The sequence below is a fragment of the Meleagris gallopavo genome, chromosome 2, assembly GCF_905368555.1.
Source record: "Meleagris gallopavo chromosome 2, MGAL_WU_HG_1.1, whole genome shotgun sequence".
Lineage (NCBI taxonomy): Eukaryota > Metazoa > Chordata > Aves > Galliformes > Phasianidae > Meleagris > Meleagris gallopavo.
Genome location: NC_139405.1, coordinates 19,869,724 through 19,891,798, shown reverse-complemented (window position 1 = coordinate 19,891,798; position 22,075 = coordinate 19,869,724). Strand labels below are relative to the sequence as shown.

Below are 22,075 nucleotides of genomic sequence, written 5' to 3'. Positions count from 1 at the left end.
ATCCTATTTTGCCACTCTCCAGTTTCATCCAGCTGGATTGCTTCACTTATCAGTAGCTTGGAAGGAATTTATAGCATTACAAAGGGATTAAGAGTAAAGTAAAGCTGAACGGGTATGAATAATTGACAATTAAAGTAACAGTGAATGGGAGGACATAGTAAATTATCTGCTAAACTTGATAAATGTTACATATTCAAAAATTTAAGCTCTGGGCAGCAGAAGACCCACCAACAACCGTGCATGGGACAAAAGTTCCTGAGAAATGTGACAAACTCTGAGTTGTCACCTTACCTTGTTCCGACCCCAGCTCTTTATAGACATTCTGAATCTCCGATGGGACTCCTCCTATGTAGACCGGAGAGTTTACTTTCAGTTGCTGAACGTTGGGTTCCAGTGTCTGCTCTCTCAGCTCATTCACACTTGCTGAAACTACAGAACCCTCCTTGTTCACGGTTACTTTCTTCCAATTTCCATCACAATAAGACAGTCCTAACCAGAGATCCACTTGGGTAAAGACTATGCCAGTTTTCAGCAAGACGTTTAGTATTCCGCTTTTCAGTTCAATCTATATATTTTAAAACAGAAAAAGAGATTCTGAAGACAGCACCACATACAGAGAAATAAAAGATGAGCACTTTGGAGATATAAAAAAAAAAATCAAGTAAAAAAAGGATAAAGATATTTTAATATCTTCAGGAAAGTGGAAATTACAATAAAATTGCTCACATAAACCATGCTAATTTGCAGTTAATTCTGAATGTTGGAACACATTCTGATTTTTTGACAACTGATTTTGGGACTCAGGGAAAAGATAAAAAGAAGAATCAGGACGAGTTTGCTTTTTATTTTTTTGAGAATGAGAAAACAGTATTTTATCCATCAATTCATATTTTTTTTTTTTGGAAGAATGTAACAAGATAATAATGAAATGAAATGTCAGATCTGATTAAGCTCTTTTAATTGGGCGGTGAACTCAATTTCCAATTTCTCCAGCATACACTGATTCTGTATTTCATCCTCATTCTTCTAAATATTTTAAGAAAATAACTGTTTTTGTATGTGCTTTTTTGAGATTGATATGCCACTTTTCTAATAGAAAAGCATTCTACTTAAATTATCACAGCAGAAGTTTCCAAATGTTTTACTGTAGGGAATATTTATCCAAACTGGTTAGAATGCAAGTGGTGTGAGACTGTCAACTGGAAGGTACAAAGCATTAAACACAAAGATGATGAACTTGTGGTTGAAAAATATGGATAAGCTCACAAAAAAATGCATTTCTTTTTTTCACACTAAAATCTTATTAAGTAAAAAAAAAAAAAAAACCCTACAAATTTAATATAAATGCTTAGCACCAGTATTGACAAACTGACATATTTAGGTTACTGATAATATTAATACTGCAGTATTCATAATCAGATTGTATTTTCTTAACAAGGAACATAGTGTAAGAAAGAAGTCAGTACTTGACATGCCATTGGCAATACAGATCCTGCTTTAAAGTGAGCACTGACTGCTTGCTCCCTTGTTTATTTATTTGGTTGGGGCCACAGCTTTTCCTGCTTCCATGAGTTTATAGCCCTTCAAAGAAAAGGGCTCTAAAACACAGGTTAAGGATAGATTGTTGCATCAGTGCTGATGACTACAAATTGTAAGAGCAGTCCATTGAGCAAGTTCACCATTTCTCTTCACTGATGAGTTTTAACACAGATCACACAGTGGTGTCGGAAAGAAAGTATTTCAGCTGCATGACTAGAGCAATGCACCAGCAAGTCTGCTAGACCTGGCTGGTGGAGAGATGACATGGCATTTAACATAGGGTCAGCTGCTCAGCACATCCTGTCTTCCAATTGACTCATCCTGGCACAGACTTAAAGCAGGCAGAGAATGATGCCTGTGCTTTTTGTGATGATCTGGATTGACATTTAGAATACTTGGGCACAGCTAGAGAGAGAGGATCACTGTTCAGTTTGAGATTTCTGCACCATGAAGATAAAAATGCAAAATCCTGGATACATCTGGCACTTACAGGGCCTTCTTTCTGCTACTGAGCAAAGGTTCAGAAAAACACCAGATGAATTCACAGACCAACAATGCACTGTACTGCCTCAGAAAAATGGTGGACAGTGGGTCCAAGGAGATGAGTCTTCCTTCCTATTCATGACATGTGAAACCATACCTGGAGTACTGTATCTAGCTGTGGACATTCAAATACTAAAAAAGTACTGACATTGGACTGAATTGAGTAAAGGAGCACCACGTTCTCAGGGTTGGAATACCTGATATGTGAGGACAAGCTGAGAGAAGTGAACTTATTTCAGTCTTAAGAGTAGGCGGTAGGAGAACTTTCACCTCTATTTAACTACCTTGTGGGAGGGTATAGAGAAGACAGACCCAGATTCTTCTCAGAAGTATATACCAAAATAATGAGAAGTCAACAGACAAGATGTAACAAGAAAAATTAGAGTTACATATCAAGATTATAATTTCTTTTCCTTAATAGACAGTCAAAGATTGGAACAGGCAGTAGAATCGGAGAAGCTATGGACTGCGCATCACAGGTAACTCTCATGTTAAACACTTACTATTCCACTTTGCGTTGTTTTTTAAGAGCAATTATTTTGAAAAACTTCACTCAGGGTTTCTCTCTCAGTTGCTTTGTAGAAGCAAATTGGCTCTTGATTTCAGAATCAGCTTAATGAGTACCAAAGCTCTGCAAGCTGGTGCCACTGTTACACATAAGGTTGGAAGTGCTTAGCATTTATCCACTGTTGAATTGGTCGGCATCAAAGTCAGTGGTTCAAACTATCAGTAGCCACAGGACCTTCTTTCAGCCACATAAATTTACAAGGAGATTTGCTAGAGCAAGAGCCAGTGATTCATACTAGTTTTTCTGGTCACCATTTACTCAAAACTATTCTGTCTGCATCCAAAGAGAAACAGATTGACCATTCTAGCTTCAGTTAATTATCTCGGGGCTTGAAACTCATGAAAGAAATGACCTTTACACAAAGCACTTTTCTAAGACATAATTTTGTCTTGGCCAGAAGACAAGACAGACTCTTTGGTTGTTTGGTAGCAGGCCAGCCATGTGTCATTCCAAAACTATAAAACTAGCAAGAGAAGTATGATCTATGCAAAGGAATGGGTCAGGGAATACCATCATACATTGTGCTCAGGATAGGTGAGCTAAATATGTATGGCTTCTAATCTGTTTTGCAGTGCAAGCGTATTCTGACCAAAGCTCCTAACAAAGACATCATAGCTCATGCACAACATGCTACACACCTCATTTTCACTTTCTATTAACCTTTTTTGTGAGCTCAAGTGTATGGAAAAGCCTTCTGTCATCATTATGTATGTGCAGGACACGATGCTGCAAGGATTGGAAAAGCATGCACTCGTCCATTCTAAAGTTCCACATCTTAAAACTACGGAGATATCACAGTCAGTTATAAAGTCGGATTAAAAAAAAACAAAATATTTGGGTTAGAAAAAGAGCTGTAAAAACAAACCACAATTTTTAGTGCTAAAAATAATATAAATATATAAATGGTAAAAATGTGGAGGCATGTGTAGAGATGAAAATTGTTTTGCTTACTTTGTGCTTTTCATTGCACTTTCAATTTACTAAGTCCCTTTTCTCCTTTACAGCCATAAGTTTTCTCATATTTCTGTCATCCTTCCAAAGAGCAAGAGAAATGAAAACATGGCACAAGAATCACCAGACCCATACTTGTCCACAGTGCTTCTGTTCTGTAAATTACATCCACACATCCCTGTCCAGAGTAGGACATTAGTATATATAACATCTTATGTTAAAATCCCACAATCTCAGTTACTACTTGATGACCAAACTTGAGCCATAACACGTAATTAGCATAACTTGCTACTGGAACTTATTATTATTTCTGAACTAAGGCTGCTTGGAAAAGAGGAAGCAGCCAGTTCTAGGAGAATTCAAAAGGTAGAAAAAAAATCTGCTAGAATAGTAATATAAAAAATAAATACAGAGTAAGTTATAGCTGACCTGAAAAGGATGAAAATATATTTAGTTGCTTTATGTCAGAAGTTTAAAAGAAAGCACACATTAGATATAAAGCCATGCCATAAAACAGGCTTTGACATTACAAGCCATTAGCAGAACAGCTGCAAAGTAATAAATAAACAGATAAAAATGGAATGGGCAGATCAGGTTATAAAGAGTACCAACAGATTCAAAAATATCTCAATATAAATGTTTGCTTCTTGGAACAACTAAGAAGAGATACTACTTTCAATGCAATCCTCTGTAATTTTGGTGCAAGTAGTAACTACAGTAAACTCGCTATGCAATGGTGACCATGGCCTCATTACATTCAAAACCACTGGAAGGAGAAAAGTGTAAAAACTCAGCACTATATAACTAGTACAAAGAGTTTGAAAAACTAAAAATTACATTCAACCTTAACCAAAATCCCAAATATAAAAGTCGTTTTTAACAGATACCAAAACAAAAGCTCATGAGCATCTCTCCAAGATTTGTTTAGTAAAGGACTTGTGCAACTTCCTCAACAGTACTGTGAACACTGACTTACATTTAGAATCAAAATGAATAAATCTTGTAAATCGAATGAACCAGAGGTGAAACAACTTATTTTAATACTAGTCTTTTATATTATTTCATAGTATAATATTTTATATTATTTCATAGTCACTTCTAGTCCAACAAAGAGAATAATTTTGCTTTTTTGTATATTGATACCTTTCTTATGATATAAAATAACTTTTCTTGAGCACCCGTTGGAGGCTTTTTACTCTCCTTACACATTTCTGTGTGCAGCATTTGAAAATAAGCAAAACAAAATTAACTCTTTGGAATTTCTTTAATCATTATATCTTAGTAAGCAAACTCAACTATCACACTTGAATATAGTCATTAGTACTGATTTGTAAACTTACTGCAAGAAAATCTGGACCATCCTTATTGTAAACAAACAAAAGCAATCCATTCAGTTGATCTGTTCTGAATTTGAAGGAGATCTCAAATTCCTGTCCACCACTAAAAACGCCTGAATACAATTCCAGGAAACCTTGAAAGAAAGTAAATACATAAATAATTTAATCAAAAATTTTAATGATAGAATCAAGAAATCAACAACAGAAATATAGATGCTACCTTCTACTTTGACATGAAGAACTCAGAGCTTTCAAGACAAATGTTTAGACTAACATTTATACATTTACAATTTAGCTTTATGAAAAGGACAGTTCTCCACAGTGTACTGTAACAAATGAAACTAGCACAATATCCTAAGATTTTGCTACAAAAATGTGATCCGGGGTGTTTGAGGGAATACGGACACCTGTGTCTCTTCAAAAATGATCTTTAACATGCACAGTAAATATAACCACTGTTAGTGCAGCACAATCTCTATGAAAGCAATTCCTATTCCAGGCAGCAAAGTATTTTGTAAAATTAATTTTAGCGCATTCAAAACAATCCTATATAAATAACACTGCTTTGAAAATCACGTCACTGTAATACTTTCGATATGCATGTCGTTTAGATCTCAAAAACATATCTGGCTATTACAGAATATGGCAAACTACCTTTGCCAAGAAAATGTGCTCCTTCTGAGAGGACAATGGGGCATCCCTCCCAAATATGATAGACATTGTTTTGCTCTTCTGCATTCTGCCAGTTCAAAGATTCCCAGTACTCATATGGAGTATACATTTTTTTCAAAAACAGGTCACTGAGACACCCCACAAATCCTTTCTGGATTACTGTCTTCATCCCTGCAGAAAAGAAAAACAATTTATTAAAGCCAATCAGCTGCAAATAAGCATAGGGATAAATTCACGTTTTGTACATACTCTCCTTATCATATATGTGCATGTATGAATTGATAACTATTATCTCTAACTTCATAAATTTGTCACTAAGCTAACTTCATGACTCTAGTCTAGTCACTAATGATAGCAGCTACTATCATGTAGCTAGAAAATGTTGAACTTCAGATACTATGTAGAGGTACCTTCAGCTTGACAACATATATCTAATTAATGATGATTCCAAGGAAAGATTTTATGTTTATCCTCTCTAAACAAAACAATTATTATGAAGAAAGGCATGCATTAGCTAAAAAGAGCAAAGCAGCACTGCAAAGATTTCAGCTGATGCTCCATTAGGATGTCTTTCTTTCCTCACTTGGATAAAATAAATACTAATCATTCATTACACTTCTGTCTCTTTTTCTTTACCAGAGGAAAAAAAAAACATATAAAGCTGGAAATGCAGATAGCCTCCTTCTTAAGTGTTATTTATAGTTAATCTCATTTTCACTATTTAGCTGAAATTTTTTAGGAAGACACTCCTACATAATTTTATGAACCAGTGTTTAGAAAAGCTCATGCACAACCTTCCGGTTTAGTAAAATAAAGAAGGGAAAGAAAAAGTTATTGAAATGTACTGCAATGCAAGTCATCAAATAAATTCCACATACGTATCAATGGTAGGAATGTAAACTTAAGAAACAATTTAATTTTCAGATTTATATGAAAAAACATAAATATTAATATGAATTCACTGAGGACAGCTGATTGTATCTTGTTTTTTTTCCGTAGACAGACGTCCTGGATAGAATACACTGCTGGCATACAGAACAAGTTTACATGTGAGGGAGTATGTCTGTTGATTCTGTTAAAGCCAGCTATGATCGAGCTCCACAGAAATACAGCAGAAGAATATAGAATGATCAATGCAACAATCCCTAAAGGATCCTACTTCGGTCCAAAAAAAGGCCAGTATGTTCTATTTCTCAATCCAGCTTGTCCTTAAGCTATTAATAACAATTTTTTATGCCTTTTTTGAAAATAACTTAGGAATCTAGAACATAGAACACATCCATTTGCCTACATAACAAATTGCTTCCAGATTTATAATTCTGTATGTAAACTTAATAAAACATGCACTGATGTTATTAGATGCAACAGTAAATTAGTGCAGATGAAATTCAGCTATAAAGATCTTTTTTTCCCAAAAAATAAACTGTGCAGGCTTAATTTTGATCAAAACAATTAGGTGAATGATTGTGCCAGGGACACAGTATGCACAATGTCAATACTACAAAGGCAGTTAAGACAGTGCCCCTGCCTAGGATTCCATGTACACTACGTAATACAAACTGCAATTGCACTCACCTTCATCCCTTCTTACAATAGCGTAACCCTGTGGAAGTCCTCCAACAAAAACTCCAGTGTTCTCTCCAATAATGGTACTGCCACTAGTGGCCGAGGATGAACCTAAACAAAATAGGTCATAATTCTGCTGAAAACATTGAACACGAGACTTTCATCTCAACAGAATATTGACATTGGTTAGAAGAGATGCTGATGTAACACACATCCCAATATTTTCCTGTGCATACATATCCTGGAACTAATTACAACGATAACTTAAAAAGGAACATCAACACAATTAAAAGATCACAAGCACAAAAACTCTTCATTTTAGATGCACTGACAAAAGAGTAGCGATTTTGCCATAAGACTGAGTCATTTTTTGTTTGTTCTGTGGATGACCAAAAGTACTAGAAAATTAAGCAAGTGAGCAACAACCGAGAAATACCAAAATAATCATGCAAATTTGGATTGATTACCTGTGTACTGCCCATCTACTGTGATGTTTCCCAGTGCTTGAATTCTTGTAGCAATTATTTGGTGCCAACTGTTATCATTGTACTCTTTTCCACCATCATTGGTTGGTGTGACTGCTACTGCAGATCCCTTTTTATTAACAGAAGAATCCGATTTAGAACATTATGTAGGTAAGATTTAATTTCTACTTTTCTCTTCATATCCCTCTGTGTAACAACATCCAAAAAATAAAGACAAAATTCCTCTGTATAGTTTCTTCCTGAACACTGAATGAAGTTTATTAATAATTCCCCCCCCAAATTAACTTTCTCAAATAAATAAGAGATGAAGGACCTAGTTCAGTTTCTATCAAAAACAGAAAACTGTGTGTTGTTCCCCTGATGAAAAAGAGGATGAGACACAAATATTGAGGGTCATGTCACTCAGGTTTCTGATTTTTTTTTATAAGACTCTATTTAACTACTTCATTGGTTTCTGTGGTTTGAGAAACATGATTCAACATGCAGTCCACAGAAAGCATCTTCATATCAGGATCACTGATTGCAGAGCGTATTTACTGGAGGTGACTCAAAACACAGGAGCATTCATACAGCATTAAGAGAAAGCGTGTTATTTCCTATTAACTTGGTATCAAAAGAAACAGAGTTTTTGAGTGAGAAGGTATAGTGCATTTGTGAAAGAAAAGGTCACACCACAAGGTCCAGCACAACAAAAAAACCCTAGAAGATAATTACTTAGGATGCTTCTATAGTACAAGCTTGTTTAAGTACAGACTATTAAAAATATTCTTCTTTTTACCCTGGTTTTATTAAAACAAAAGAATACAATGAGATGAGGGGGTAAATTTAGAGATTTCCATGACAAAAATCAAATACATCTTTTCTGAATTGCTGAGTAAGAGGAAAGTCATAGAGGCGGATGTCAAACCAAATCTCAAGACTATAAACCATCAAAACAAAGTATAAATTTGTGCTGCAATGAAAATAAAATAACTTCCTTCAAGAATTGACATGGGATTTATATTCAAACTTTGTTCAGCTTTTCAAGAATTCCAGTAATATTGCCTCAGATCTTTATATCATATTTTCACCATGTGGTAACTCAGTATTATGCAGCTGAATTCACAAAATAGAATTGTCATATGCATCAAGTCATGAGTGAATGGTAAAGCATTACATTGCACAAAGAATGTTTAATATCAAAGAAATGCAATCTTTGTAGTTACTTTGTAGCTTAAGCTTCACAAAAGCAATTTCTAGAATTTGCTAAAGTTTTCCAAATTTTTTTCCAAATTAAACAGCTCAGAAATTGTTTCCAGATCTTCTAGTACTTTCTGGAAGAAAGACTGAATTGTAGATATGAAGAAAACTTGTTGATAAAAACAATGACTTATTGCATTAATACTAAAGTGACACTGTTGGAATATTGTGTTTTGCACCGAAAACGGTGTGCATTTAAGAGAAATTGCTTCTCATCACAAAGATATTTAGTACTGTATGCATTATGTGCTGTATTTTTAATTGGGGACTGTGCTATGCATGAGAATACATATGATGTGTACACGTGTACTAAGTTACAGAAAAAAATCATTTTCCATGAACATTTACACAGCATGTTTCTCATTCCACTCAGATAACATCTTAGTACTGAAATAGTTGGTGCACTAGGCCTCAATCCCATGACAATAATTCAAAGCCATATATCCTTATATACTAACACTTACATTTTCATGTACTATTTTTTATTGTCTTCTCCTCTATTTCAACATTTTAATATTTTACAAACACACATTTCATTATCGTAGTTTAATAATTAAAACCAGAACTGGTGTCATGCCCAATTAATGTGCCCTGGTAGCATGCCCATTAGTTTTTCCATTAGTGAATTCAACAATACTAATGGGATTACTAGCATGGGATGCTAATTGGGCGTGACATAAGAAACTGGCTTACTTCTTAGCATACCCTTGCTAATGATGAAATTAATGAGCATTTTATTAAATGCTGTCTCATCAAAGTGTACTTAGTTAGCGTTAAAATTGTTACAAACGATGCTGCATTCTAAAGATCAGGTGTCTGAATAAGTGGTTCTTCATATTATGTTTGGCAACAGTCTAGAGCATTAATAGTTTTATACATCAGAAACCACGTTTATTTGTAATGAATTCAATCTGAGACCACACAACCATATGTGCTAACCTGTGTTTAGTTTCAGGGGAAAAAAAAAAGAAGGAAAAAAACTGAATTCAGGATTCAGATTGTACTGCATTGAAGGCCTCTTCTGTGTGACATTTTATCCAGAACCATCTGAGTGATTGTGTTTACACTCAAATACCTTGTCGTGAAATGTGTTGTTTTACTTTTTTAAAATCACACGTGGGGAACCAAATTTGGATTACTTTGTCGAGCCATATACTGTCTTCATTTTTTAGCACGTCTCAGTAGTATGTAGATAAATTGGAATCTCTGCGGTTCTCTGTGCTGTTCATGAAAAGACTTACAAAGATCACAAATATGGATTTTCAAAGCTATTGGCTAGGTGGCAAAGTCCAGAAGTAAGTCTACCAGTAGGTTTTTTCAATATCCAAATTTTTGTCACTGAAAAAATGCAAAAGTACTGAAGTTTTGCCAGTGGCAAGAAGCAAAGCACAGTCAAGATTCATAACTCAGTATTCTCCATTTTCCTTTTTACTTGGGAATAAAAGCTAACTCTCAGACTGCGTTCTACTACTTTGACCTTTCAACAAACAGACAGAAGTAACTGTTACTTTGCTGATAAGTTTAGTGAATGTATCAACTTCTGAAGGGAGAGCTGGATTCAATTCTCCCAATACCAGGAGCAGAATCCTGAAATTCTGTCCTCAGAAGACTGTCCTAGTCACTAAAGAAAAATGTCATTAAGATTAGCCTTAAATTTCCACTGTTAGTGATTTCACTTTGTATAAAATATTCAGTGCTTCCCTGGGAAAAATATAGAACAAATGACCTGTAACCTATGACAGATAACTATAAAATCAGATGGGAGAGCATTAAAGACTCCACAGACAGTTGAAGATTTGCAGAAACACCAAGCTTGGAGGAAGATCTATGAACAATGTGACTGTGCAGACAAGACCAAGGAGGAGGTCAATTAGCACAAAAAAACCTCATGCCTCCTGGAGAACGAGTAGAAACAAGTAAAGAATGACAGTAAAGCAATAAGAAAGGAAAAAAGAGCAGCCAGACAACATGAAATGGAGACAAAAGAGAGGGTCAGACAACAGATGAGTAATGGTGTACATAAAGCTTAGAGAAGTACAAATGGACAGGAAGAAAAATAACTGAAATTCACAAAATTAGAGAAGGAAGACATTAAAGTACCTGAAGATTCCTGACTAGGAAGATCTGGCAGGACTATCCTCAGTGCAGGTACAGCAAAGAAATAATGCACTATTCACCACAAGTAAAGATACATACAAGAATCCTGAAAGGGACTGAGGTAAAAATAATTAACCTATGACAGGATGCAGCTGGAGTGGAGCACAGAATATTATGCCAAGTTGATATGGATAAAGAGCAGCAGACACAGATGAAAAAGAACTTTTGAAGTTTTTAATGGAAGTGTTTAAAGGCAGGGCCCTAAGTGTTTGTTATATGTATCACAACCATAATTAGAGAAAATAATCATATAACCTGATTAGCAAACCACACACTGTGTCTATAAGAAACAATTAAAATATTTGCATACAAATGCAAACTGATACACTAATGAAGGAATAAGAATTGGTGCTACAGAACATATCTGACCTCACAGGATAGGAAGAGCAAATAGTAAGCAGCTACATTCAAAAACTTACAGGGACCTGTTGTGTGAATAGGAAGGCAGAAGAGATGACAACAGTCAATTATATTCAGAAAGAAACAACTGAGCTGGAGAAAGGTTATTTAATAAAAATCCTCAAAGTTCAATCATTACCATTTCCTAAGGGGCTATAGCTCAAAAAGCAGGGTTATCCTACAAAACTTGCTGAGGACACAAACTTGGAAAGCTTTGTTAATATGTAAAAAGATTTGAATATAATTGCAAGAAGAATGTTAAGGGCTGGCACACTGAAACAGGATTAGGTTTAATAATATAAAACAAACAAGAAATTTGACTGCTACCTAGGAACTCATTAGTTGCCACTGACAGTGAAAACCTTTGTTGCATTAATTGGCCATAGAATTGCTACATTTTGATGCAGTCACATAAAATACTGCACTATAGCATGCTTGGTAGTAATAGGGATGCAATAAAGTCTTTGAACAAGGCAGATATGGCATTCTTAGAGACCCAGATCTATGTTAAGAATAGGAGAAGAACACTGAGAGCAGCTCTGCCAAGAAGGACTCAGGGGATTTGGTAGATGAAAAGCTTGACATGAACCATCAGTGTGCGCTTGCAACCTGAAATGCCAACAGTATCCTGGGCTGCATCAAAAGAGGGACGGCAGACAGGGCAACAGCTGTGATTGCCCCCCTCTACTCTGCTCTTGTGGGATCTCATCTGGAGTACTGCATCCAGGTCTTCACCCCCCAGCACAAGAACGATGAGGAGCTTTTGGAGCAGATCAGAGTAGGACCACAAAGACGCTCAGAGGGTTTGAGCACACCTCCTTTGAGGACAGGCTGAGGGAGCTGGGCTTGTTCAGTCTAGAGGCAGCTCTAGGAAGATCTCACTATGGCCTTCAACACTTAAAGAGAACTTATAAACAGGAGGGAAATCAACTTTTCACATGAGTAGGTAGTGATAGAATAAGAGGGAATGATTTTAAACTAAAAGAGGAGACATTCAGATTACATGAGGTGGTGATGAGGTGCTGGAACAGGCTGTCCAGAGAAGCTGCAGATGCCCCATCCCTGGAGGTGTTCAGGGCTAGGCTGGATGGGGCCCTGGGCAACATGGTCGAGTGCCTAATTTAATGGATAACAACACTGCTCACAGCAGTGAAACTTGGTGATGTTTGAGGTCTCTTCTAACTCTAGCCATTCTATGATTCTTTCCAAATGCTACATAGATTTAGTGAAGGTGCAGAATTAAGCACAAGGCCAGGAATATTTATATACTCTCTTTTAGGTAAATATGCATTACCATAACAAAAATATTTTTCTTTTACTATGTCTAGGTTTGTCTCTACAAATCCAAGTAGAGCATCTAAAGAATAGTGCTATAAATTTAACAAATTAGCAAGATTTAGATGCTTAACACCTTTGTGAATCTAGTTTGAATCCTTGAGCACATAAGATCTCTGTTTTTTCTTTCAATATTTGCCTCTAGTTACATGGCAAATGAGGACAAAGAACTCCTGACTGCAGGTTTTCCTGGATCTGTTAGAGGCCAGATTGTTCATGCACTGTGTGAAGACCCTAGGTGGCTAATTAGAGCTGTCATTTCCAGGATGCAGTAAAGCAATTGTTATGGGACCTAAATCCATAAGAATAAACTTCTATGTATTCGTGCTCCTACTACAACAGCTACAATTCAACCTTAATCCAAACAGGAATCTCTGGACACTGCGATATTAATAAATGATAAAATTACAGTATTAAAACTCCAGTACAAATATATCATCAAAAGCCTGATCTCTCTTGTCCTTTTGATAAAACCTTAGAAACGACCACCTCTACTGGAGAAAATGCAATCCCAAGCTGCAGATCATGGCTCCATCAGTCCATGCTTCCCAATGAACAGGAAGGAGTAAGCCAGTAGGAGGGGAAGAGAATCCAGCAGAAGGGAGAACAGGAAGAAAAGATGGATGTGTGGTAGAAGATGGATGGGCTTAAAGTTTCAGAGCTGCTGATCACTCAAATCAAAAATAAGTAGCTTACATAAAGCATTTTCCAATAATTGTAGTTCTAACTTTCATTTATTCTTAAGAATATTATAGCCACTAGAAAAGACAAGCTTCAAAACATGAAAGATGAATAAAGATTTAGGTTTAAGCTCTCTCCAATTCATAATTCACAGGAAAATACATTTTTTGTATGTTAGAAGAAACAGAAAATACCCAAAAATACAAAAGGAATACAGTCTTTTTTTTTTTTTTAATTTCATTTTGTGGAATTTATTTTATAACATTTCCTTGATTACTTCTGTCTTTTCTAACAGTCATTAGTGCTGGAAGAGACTTTTTGCCAATACAAAAAATACTTCCATCTAATTGAAGTCTTGGTACCTTATAGTGGTGTTTGGTGGTACTGACAAAAAACACCATGAAGTGTAAAAATAAAGTTGTAAATAGTAGCTAATGTAACAAAAAATGAGCATGGATTTATTATTTAAATGTTAATTGGTTCTGAAGAGACAGTTAACTTGACTCATTTTAAATAAATAAATAGATAAGCAGGTAAAAACAACTACCAGAATATATAATATAGCTATTCTTATATGATCTTGGTTTTTGTTGTACCTGTGGATCAAAAAGAAAGTAAGGACGCCCACTCCTCAGTTGAAGTGCAATATATTCCTCTTGATTTCCAGGTGAAGCAGAGAAAAATATTAAACCATCAGGTTCCTTGGTTTTAAATTTTACTTTAATACCTGGTTAGAAAGAGAAGCAAATAGTTAATAAGTAAAATAGTTCTTACACATTATGATAGTGTAACTATAAACAGAAGATCAATTTAAAAACAGCAGTGAAGTGGCAAACTAAAACCTTGGCATGGGAGTTCTGTCTCTTTTAAAGCCCTTTCAGTAACTGTAGGAGAAATTCTCATAACCTATTCTGAATCAGCCTTTGAGAGAAAGTTCTGTGATTTCAGAGCCCTTACTCATCCACAAAAAAAAAAATGATTTAACCATTACTCATGTGAGTAGGCAATTCCTTTCTTAAGGAAACAATTCAAATACTAGGATCCTGATCTAATATTTGATCAACAGGCAGTTTCAGATGTGGATTTCAACCTGTCCCTTAAGACTCCTATCACTAAAGCAGAAATGAGGTTACTAAACTGAAGTGTTTCTAAGAAGAGTAATGTTTTTTGATACTAAGCTCTCTAATTTGTGTATGCATATATTGAGTATGCATATCAGGTGTAAATATATCTACATGATGGTACCTGATTTAAAAAAGAATACTTGGAAAAGAACTAGTTTTAACAAAACTATAAGTATCCCAAGAAATAATAAATGACCTATACTTAAAAAATTTCCAGATTATTATCAATAGTTTCCATTTGGTTTCTGATAAAACATTGCATCAGCACATGAAACGTCATTCAAATGGCATAGAATAAAACATATTTTTGTTCTTTACGACTACAAACAAAATATCAAATACCACACCAAAGAACTTCTAAATATAGTTTTCTGCAACATACTCACTAAAAATCTAAGAACACATTAATGAAACAACTCATAATTATGTATCCATTTTCGACAAGTATAGTCATGAATAAACAAGTGTTGGATAACCACCACCGGAATACCTTCCTTTTAAGCCATCTCCATGAAACTCACCTTATAGGAATAAGAAAATTACAAATCCATATGCCTAATTTGGCACAACATTTTTAATAAGCAAAACTGGATATCTGAGTCTATGTTGGATACATATTTTTACTCTACGAACATTTTGCAAAATAAAAAAAAAGGCAGCAACAGAAACATCTGCCTTTTCTCTCAACTTCAAATGTATAATATAGAACAAACACTCTACTTCAAAAAACAAAAAAAAAAAAACACAAAAAAACACAGATAATTACTTGAGGAAATACTGGGTGACACAGTCCTTACATTTTTCCTGCATTGTTACATTTCTACTTTCTTTTTCTCTCTTTTCATTTCAGCAGCTGGGAAGTGAAAAAATATGGAGCAAAAAGATTTCTAGAGCTCATTAATGGCTCCAATAAGAAAGTAGTATGTTGTAAAATCACAAACTTGTTGGGTGACTAAGAAGAAAGCAGTGAGAAAAGGAGAAAACAACATCGTTACTATATCCAGAAATTTGCCAGTAATATTTTCATGTTACTTCATTCATATACTATACAATTCCATAATGTTTCTGTGTAAAACGTTTTCTACAACAGTGTAATTTATTGGGTTTTAGACCAAACTAGGTCTTTTTACACTAGGTCTTTTCAAATACATTTCACTAATTTCTATCAGGCCAAAAACAATAAGGGATGAAAGTTTTTCTTGTAGACAGAAGCTATACAGAAAACAATCATAATTTTGATGTACATTCATAGAATTGCTCAGGTTGGAAAAGACCTTGAAGATCATCAAGTCCAATCACAACCCAGGTAATACTACCCTGACTAACAATCCTCTGCTAAATCATGTCCCTGAGCACCGCATCCAAAAGGTTTTTAAACACATCCAGGGGATGCCTCCCTGGGGAGCCTATTCCAGTGCTTAACAACTCTTTCTGTAAAGAAGTTTTTCCTGATATCAAACTGAAACTTACCCCGGCACAACTTAAGGCCATTTTCCCTTGTCCTGTCACCTGTCACCAGTGAGAAGACACCAGCCCCGCTCTCGCTGCAAGCACCTTTCAGATATTTGAAGAAAGCAATAAGGTCTCCCCTCAGCCTCCTTTTCCCCAGACTTAACAGTCCTAGTTCCTTTAGTTGCTCCTCATAGGGCATATTTTCCAAGACCTTCACAAGCCTTGTTACCCTTTTTTGGACCTGCTCCAGCACCTCAATGTCCTTTCTGTACTGAAGTGCGCAAAACTAAACACAGTACTTGAGGTGAGGCCTAACCAGTGCTGAGTACCAACTGGTTCCGTTCCTGAGATTATCCATTTCATAACCTTCCCCATTCATAGTAGATCATGCCTTTTAGTTACCAATACCTATGAGAAATATCCTTTGACGCCACTTCACATAAACTATTTTAGGAAAGATAACATATGATGCATACACATGCATGAAACATTCTGAGAAAATGGAAAATCGGTCATGCAATTAGCATACTTGCAAAAAAAAAAGCAATTGTATACAATTAATGTACAGCAAATAAAAAAATCAATGAGTAGTATGAGCCACGTTTAAGGAAAGAGAACTGCTGTTCTTTGAGGTTCCATCAGTATCACTATCGGCTGAGGGGCAGAGACTGATGATGGCCTATAATCGCAGCATTGTGAAGCGCAATTAATTTAACAAGTTGTCAGTATTTTTTGTCAAGCTGACAAAAAATATTTCTGAAGTCTGAAGGATCCCTTCCCACTCCTAATTCAGAAGGACAACTGCAAAGAACATAATTGAGTTTCTGCAAAAACATCAATATTTTATAATGTCAAGCATCAGAAAAAAACAAATTATATAGTTCACAACAGTAATATTGTGGTATTTCTTGAAGTTCACAAATGTTTTATGGGAGCTCTCTTCTTTGGATATTGAAGAGGTTTACAAACCTTAATTCCTACCTATAGAGCTGTCATAGCTTCGTATAAAGTTTTGATGAGTCAGGAATCACCTTTTTCATTCACAGTCCATGCTGCAAATTCTAACTTCATTTATTGCCTATTACATTATTCAGAGTATCATTTTACTTCTTTAAACGCTAGTATCTTTGGAGTGTCTCATGAGATAAGGAATTCGGACAACCCAGCTCGAAGTATTTTATGCCTCAATATTAGTATTTTGTTGTATTTCATAAATGAATGGAGAAACTAGATACTATGAGAGTCAGTGACTCACTGATAATATTATGCAAATTTTGCAAACTAGCTGAGAAAAAAATACCAGCTGCAAAAAAAAAAAGTACAGGGGAACAAATTGAACAAATGCACTTTAAGGATTATTGGATTATTCTAAAACCTATTTTTCATTGGAATATGAAAACTTGTGAAAACAATACTTTTAACAGAAATGTGTATGTATACGTATCTGTGAAAAGATTTCTCAGGTCCCATCAGAAGTACTGTGTCCAGGCCTGAGGGTTCCAACACAAGAAGGATGTGATGTTGTTCAAGTGGGTCCAGAGGATGGCCAAGGAAATGGTCAAAAGGCTGGAGCGCTTCTCCTATGAAAGGCTGAGGGAGTTGGGACTGTTTAGCTAGGAGAAAGAGAAGGCTTCAGGCAGATCTCATTGTGATCTCCCAGAGCATGAAAAAATCTTACAAGCAGGAAGGGGACAAAATTTTACACAAGTAGATAGTGATAAGATGGGGGAATGGATTTAAACTGAAACAGGAGAAGTTTAGGCTAAATGTTAGGAATAAACTGTCCACTCAGAGGATGGTAAGGCACTGGAACAGGCTAACCGGAGAAGCTGAGGATGCTCCATCCCTGGAGGTATTCAAGGTGAGTCTTGATGGGTTCCAGACAGTCTAATCTAGCTCTTTGCAACCATGCTCACAGCAGGGGGGATGGAACTATAAGGTCCCTTCCAACTCAAGTCTTTCTATGATTCTCAAGTCCATCCAGACTGGATTCCAGACTCAAAACAAATCTGGAAATTCTGTCTGAGATTTGTAATAATTAGGTGTATACAATTCATTTTCAGTACTTTTTTTTGCTTTATTGACCATGAAAATGGATCTTATTTAACCTGATCACAGAAAGATTTCTTTTCAAAATGTGGTTTCACAGAACTTGAAGACCAAAATGGATCACCAGAAAACAAAATTTCCATTATATCTGGGGTAGATTTTGCAAGAAAGTTTCTCAACAGCTTGTGTCTACTATTTCAAAAATGCAAAAATATTCACAGAATTAAAAAATATATATATTTGATTTTTTTAAAAAATAGGTGGAGGAGATAAGGGAAGACTACAGACAAAGGTAATTGAAGGTAGGTAATTGTAGACATCTTCTACAATAATATAAGAGATTTTCAGAAAAGTGAGTTTAAAACTAATCTTTGACAAATGCACTCAGCTAAAAGCACCTGTAATGTACATTTCTTTACAACTAGACATTCAAAACCCAGCTAAAAGGAGCCAACCAGTCTAAGTTTTTAGACACGCTAAATACAAGGCTCAGTCTCATAATACAAAAACATATACAAAAACACATTAACAAGCCTGTCCAAAATGCAAAAGTACAACCATATAAAAGCCTAATAATCGAGGGAACGTTACAAATCACTATTAGAATTCAGTCTTGTATAATTTGTGAAGTGCATGCTTTTTCAGTGCAAATTCACTAAGATGCTCCACTTGTATTTCCATAAATGTACATTCCAAAGAAATGAACAGGAATCTGTTGAAACCTGTTGGCAAATAAAGTTATACTTCTATGTTTACTACAGCTTTATGCGTACATAATGACACCTAAAAATCATAGAAATTGTATATAAGGTTTGACTGAAGCACTAGGCTCTCAGCACTCCCTCAGGCTGACAAGCTTTAAGCACTAATTTAACATGAAGACTGCATATAAATGCTTTTGCCTAATTGAAGTAAATTTTCCCACAGAAACTGTAAAATAATTTCTTTTTAACTGGAGTAGGGATGAGTGAAACACTTTGGTAACTGGAAATCAATTCAATAAATTGTTCAATTCTGGTTCCAGTTATCTATATTTTGTGAAACCACATCACCTTTTATGCTACTATATACTTCTATTCAATTAGTATTTATTTGTTTATTGTGACTTGTTACATCATCATCATAGTTAAAATACAGTTTAAAGTATATTTCCTATTAGAAACTACATTTTAAAAAAGTAATGAAGGAGGCCTTATAAAAATGGATCACTATTAAAACAAGATCTCCACATAATTGACAATGGCCTTGGAGGAGATGAAAAAGCTCGGATAACACATTTCCTGGACAAATCCTTCATACTATAGAGATCTGGGTATTTAGTTCAGAAAAACTGGGAAGTGCACTTCCAAATGAGTCCGTGTTTTATTGTGCTTGGCAGAGGAATAGGCTCCACATCCTACCATTATCTTAACATATTAGAAAATACTTCTGAGGCTTGTCCATATAAGTATTAGCCTGAGTTAATAATTCTATCCATTATTAAGTTGTTTTCCTTTTTTAGTAGAAATTCAAAATATATAGATATATGCTGACATGTACATGCAAGCACAAAAATCAGTTTTTCTAAACTATAACTGGAATTTCCTATCTCAGGTCAGCAGATTATTCTTTTATGATGATGGTAACAACAGGAGAAGCTGGAAAACAATTGTTTTTAAAATAAAGTCTTTCAAAGAAAATCCATATTTTGCAAAAGTTTATGTTAGAGAATGACAATTCGAAGACTTATTTTTTTTAATGTATATCCTTTCTCAAATTGAGAAAAAAATAAGTTAAACCGAAGGTTGAACAAACATAACGATACATAATGACTGAAAGGCTGTAATAAGTTGCACTTCTTGTGGAAGCCATCAACTGAAAACCTAAATCCTCTTATTGAGAAATGAGCGTCTTTTTTTATACTAAAAGGACTAATTTGATACCTGTTTTTTTTCTTATTTTGCTTGCTATCCCATTGTACCCACTACTGGTAAAACAAACAGGACATTTTAGCTTTAATCTTCTTACTACATAACCCAAATAACTTCAGTCATGTTTGCATTAATGCTGCATTAATCATGTTGTTGCGTATTAATGAGTTTTCAGGCTATGCTAATTACTGTCATAGATTCTGCAGCAGCCCATTAAATATACAAATTACAGAATTAAAGAGCCAGAGCTCTTCATGATTAATCTTTAAATGGAGAAAAACTAATGATGTCTGTGCAAAGTTTCTCTCCACTTTTGGCTGACTGAGTCCAACGAACAATCAATTAGAGTATTTGAAGAATAAGAATACTGCACATACTAAAAGATTTTTTATGCTGTTATTCTGTGCAGAAGACACATCCATTTATAAGTTTCTATCATACGGACTTTCTTAGCACATTCCAGAGTATAAGGTCTTCTGAAGTATTACACAGAAGTAAGATGTACAGGACTCTAATTCATTATTGCATACTCATAGGACTCTGCAGGTTCCATATGAATACAGTAAATCAATCTTCTCCTTATAGCAAGGACAACAGTCTTGCTACTCGCTAATAAGAAAGATTTACAGCAAACCTTGGTGAAAAGAAAGCTAAGATAAGTTTAAAGTCATTTGATAAGATTTGATGTATTAGTAGTACTTTCTCCCTTCACTTACAGAGTGATAGCTTTTTCTTTTTTTTTTTTTTTCTTCTTCCCTTCCCTGGCAAAAATCAAGAGATTCAAAAATCAGGAAACCCCGAGTCAGCACCCAGAATATAACTGAGCTATGTGACCCAAGAGCTGCCATTTAACACCCCTTGTTTCATATACCTTCCTGAAGAAGGCAATATCACTCGTGTCCAGTTCTGTAATGTTTGAAAACTTCATTACTGCCTTGTTCTCCTTATATATAAAATCAGCAAAATGTCCATGTATATTCAGAAAAATTACCTGAGCACCAGGTATTTATTGATTTATTGTCACATGAGAGAAACTAATATATCCAAAAAGGCGTATCTATCTCTAAATACTACTACATTATGCAGAATATCACAAGGTTTTCCTAAATAATAGATTCCCAGTCTGTATTAATATTATTCAGCACATCAATAGCAAACAATAAATCAATTACCTGAACTATAACAAACTTATACAATCAGCTCTCTGCACTCCAGAAATATTTAAACCAGATTCGATGCATTTAAGATATTTAAGATCCTAAATTTAGCCTAGTAAGTTATTTAAAAACAACAACAACAAACTTCTCAGAACAAGATTGATCATGGCATGAGAATACTCTCGTATAAAGTTGAAGTGAAAAAGAATGGATTGCTGCACTTAGAAGAGAACACAACACAAGGATATCAGGGTCTCTAAAAAAAAAAAAAAAAAAGAAAACAGGTAAAGGTGAAGCTTCCTAATATACTCAACAGAAAAGAAAGCATTCAAGAAAAGCAAGATCTTTTCATAATCACTTCGTATCTTATTAAAATGAGAAACAAAATTGTGATAATCTGCAAAACATTGGCATGAATTATCTAAGGGTTTACAACACATGATACACACTGGACATTTTGACTACTCAAATTATCTACATAAATAAATGAGGACCTCAGAAAAATCACATATGAAAGATCAGAGTGAAATGAGAGATGAGGATAATCACATTAGCTGTTAGCATTCCCCAGCCCTTAGAATCAATTTTTTGTTGTTTTCAAAGAAGTTCAAAGCAATACAATCATTAAAAAAAAAATAAACGAGTGTCCTAACTCAAATTCACTAAGCAAGCCCAGGAACAAAATTCAGAAATGTCTTCCACTTGTGTGCATGGGAATAATATACAACATGTAGACATCCAAAAAGAATTATTTCTTTAGGGTCTACTTATAAGATTAGAAAGAATAACTGTCATCTTGAAGTTCTAGGAATAAAGGCCTTTTTGGAATAGGGGTTAGCTACAGGGCCATTTCTATGCTGCTCTTAATATTGAAGTGAAATACATGCAAAGGAGAAACACCAGTCCAATTT

At 35.0% G+C, this 22,075-nt stretch overlaps 1 protein-coding gene across 1 annotated transcript in view; it reads right to left on the bottom strand.

Annotated features, from left to right (window-relative positions):
• The window catches only part of USH2A (usherin), a 377,385-nt gene that overhangs the window by 233,495 nt on the left and 121,815 nt on the right, over positions 1–22,075 (bottom strand). Inside the window, exons 21-26 of the mRNA XM_085219239.1 lie at positions 14,069–14,199; positions 7,644–7,770; positions 7,186–7,287; positions 5,593–5,769; positions 4,942–5,072; positions 292–565 (exon numbers count right to left, since the gene is read on the bottom strand). Of these exons, the coding sequence (XP_085075365.1) occupies positions 292–565; positions 4,942–5,072; positions 5,593–5,769; positions 7,186–7,287; positions 7,644–7,770; positions 14,069–14,199 (942 nt within the window). The remainder of the gene's footprint in view (positions 1–291; positions 566–4,941; positions 5,073–5,592; positions 5,770–7,185; positions 7,288–7,643; positions 7,771–14,068; positions 14,200–22,075) is intronic.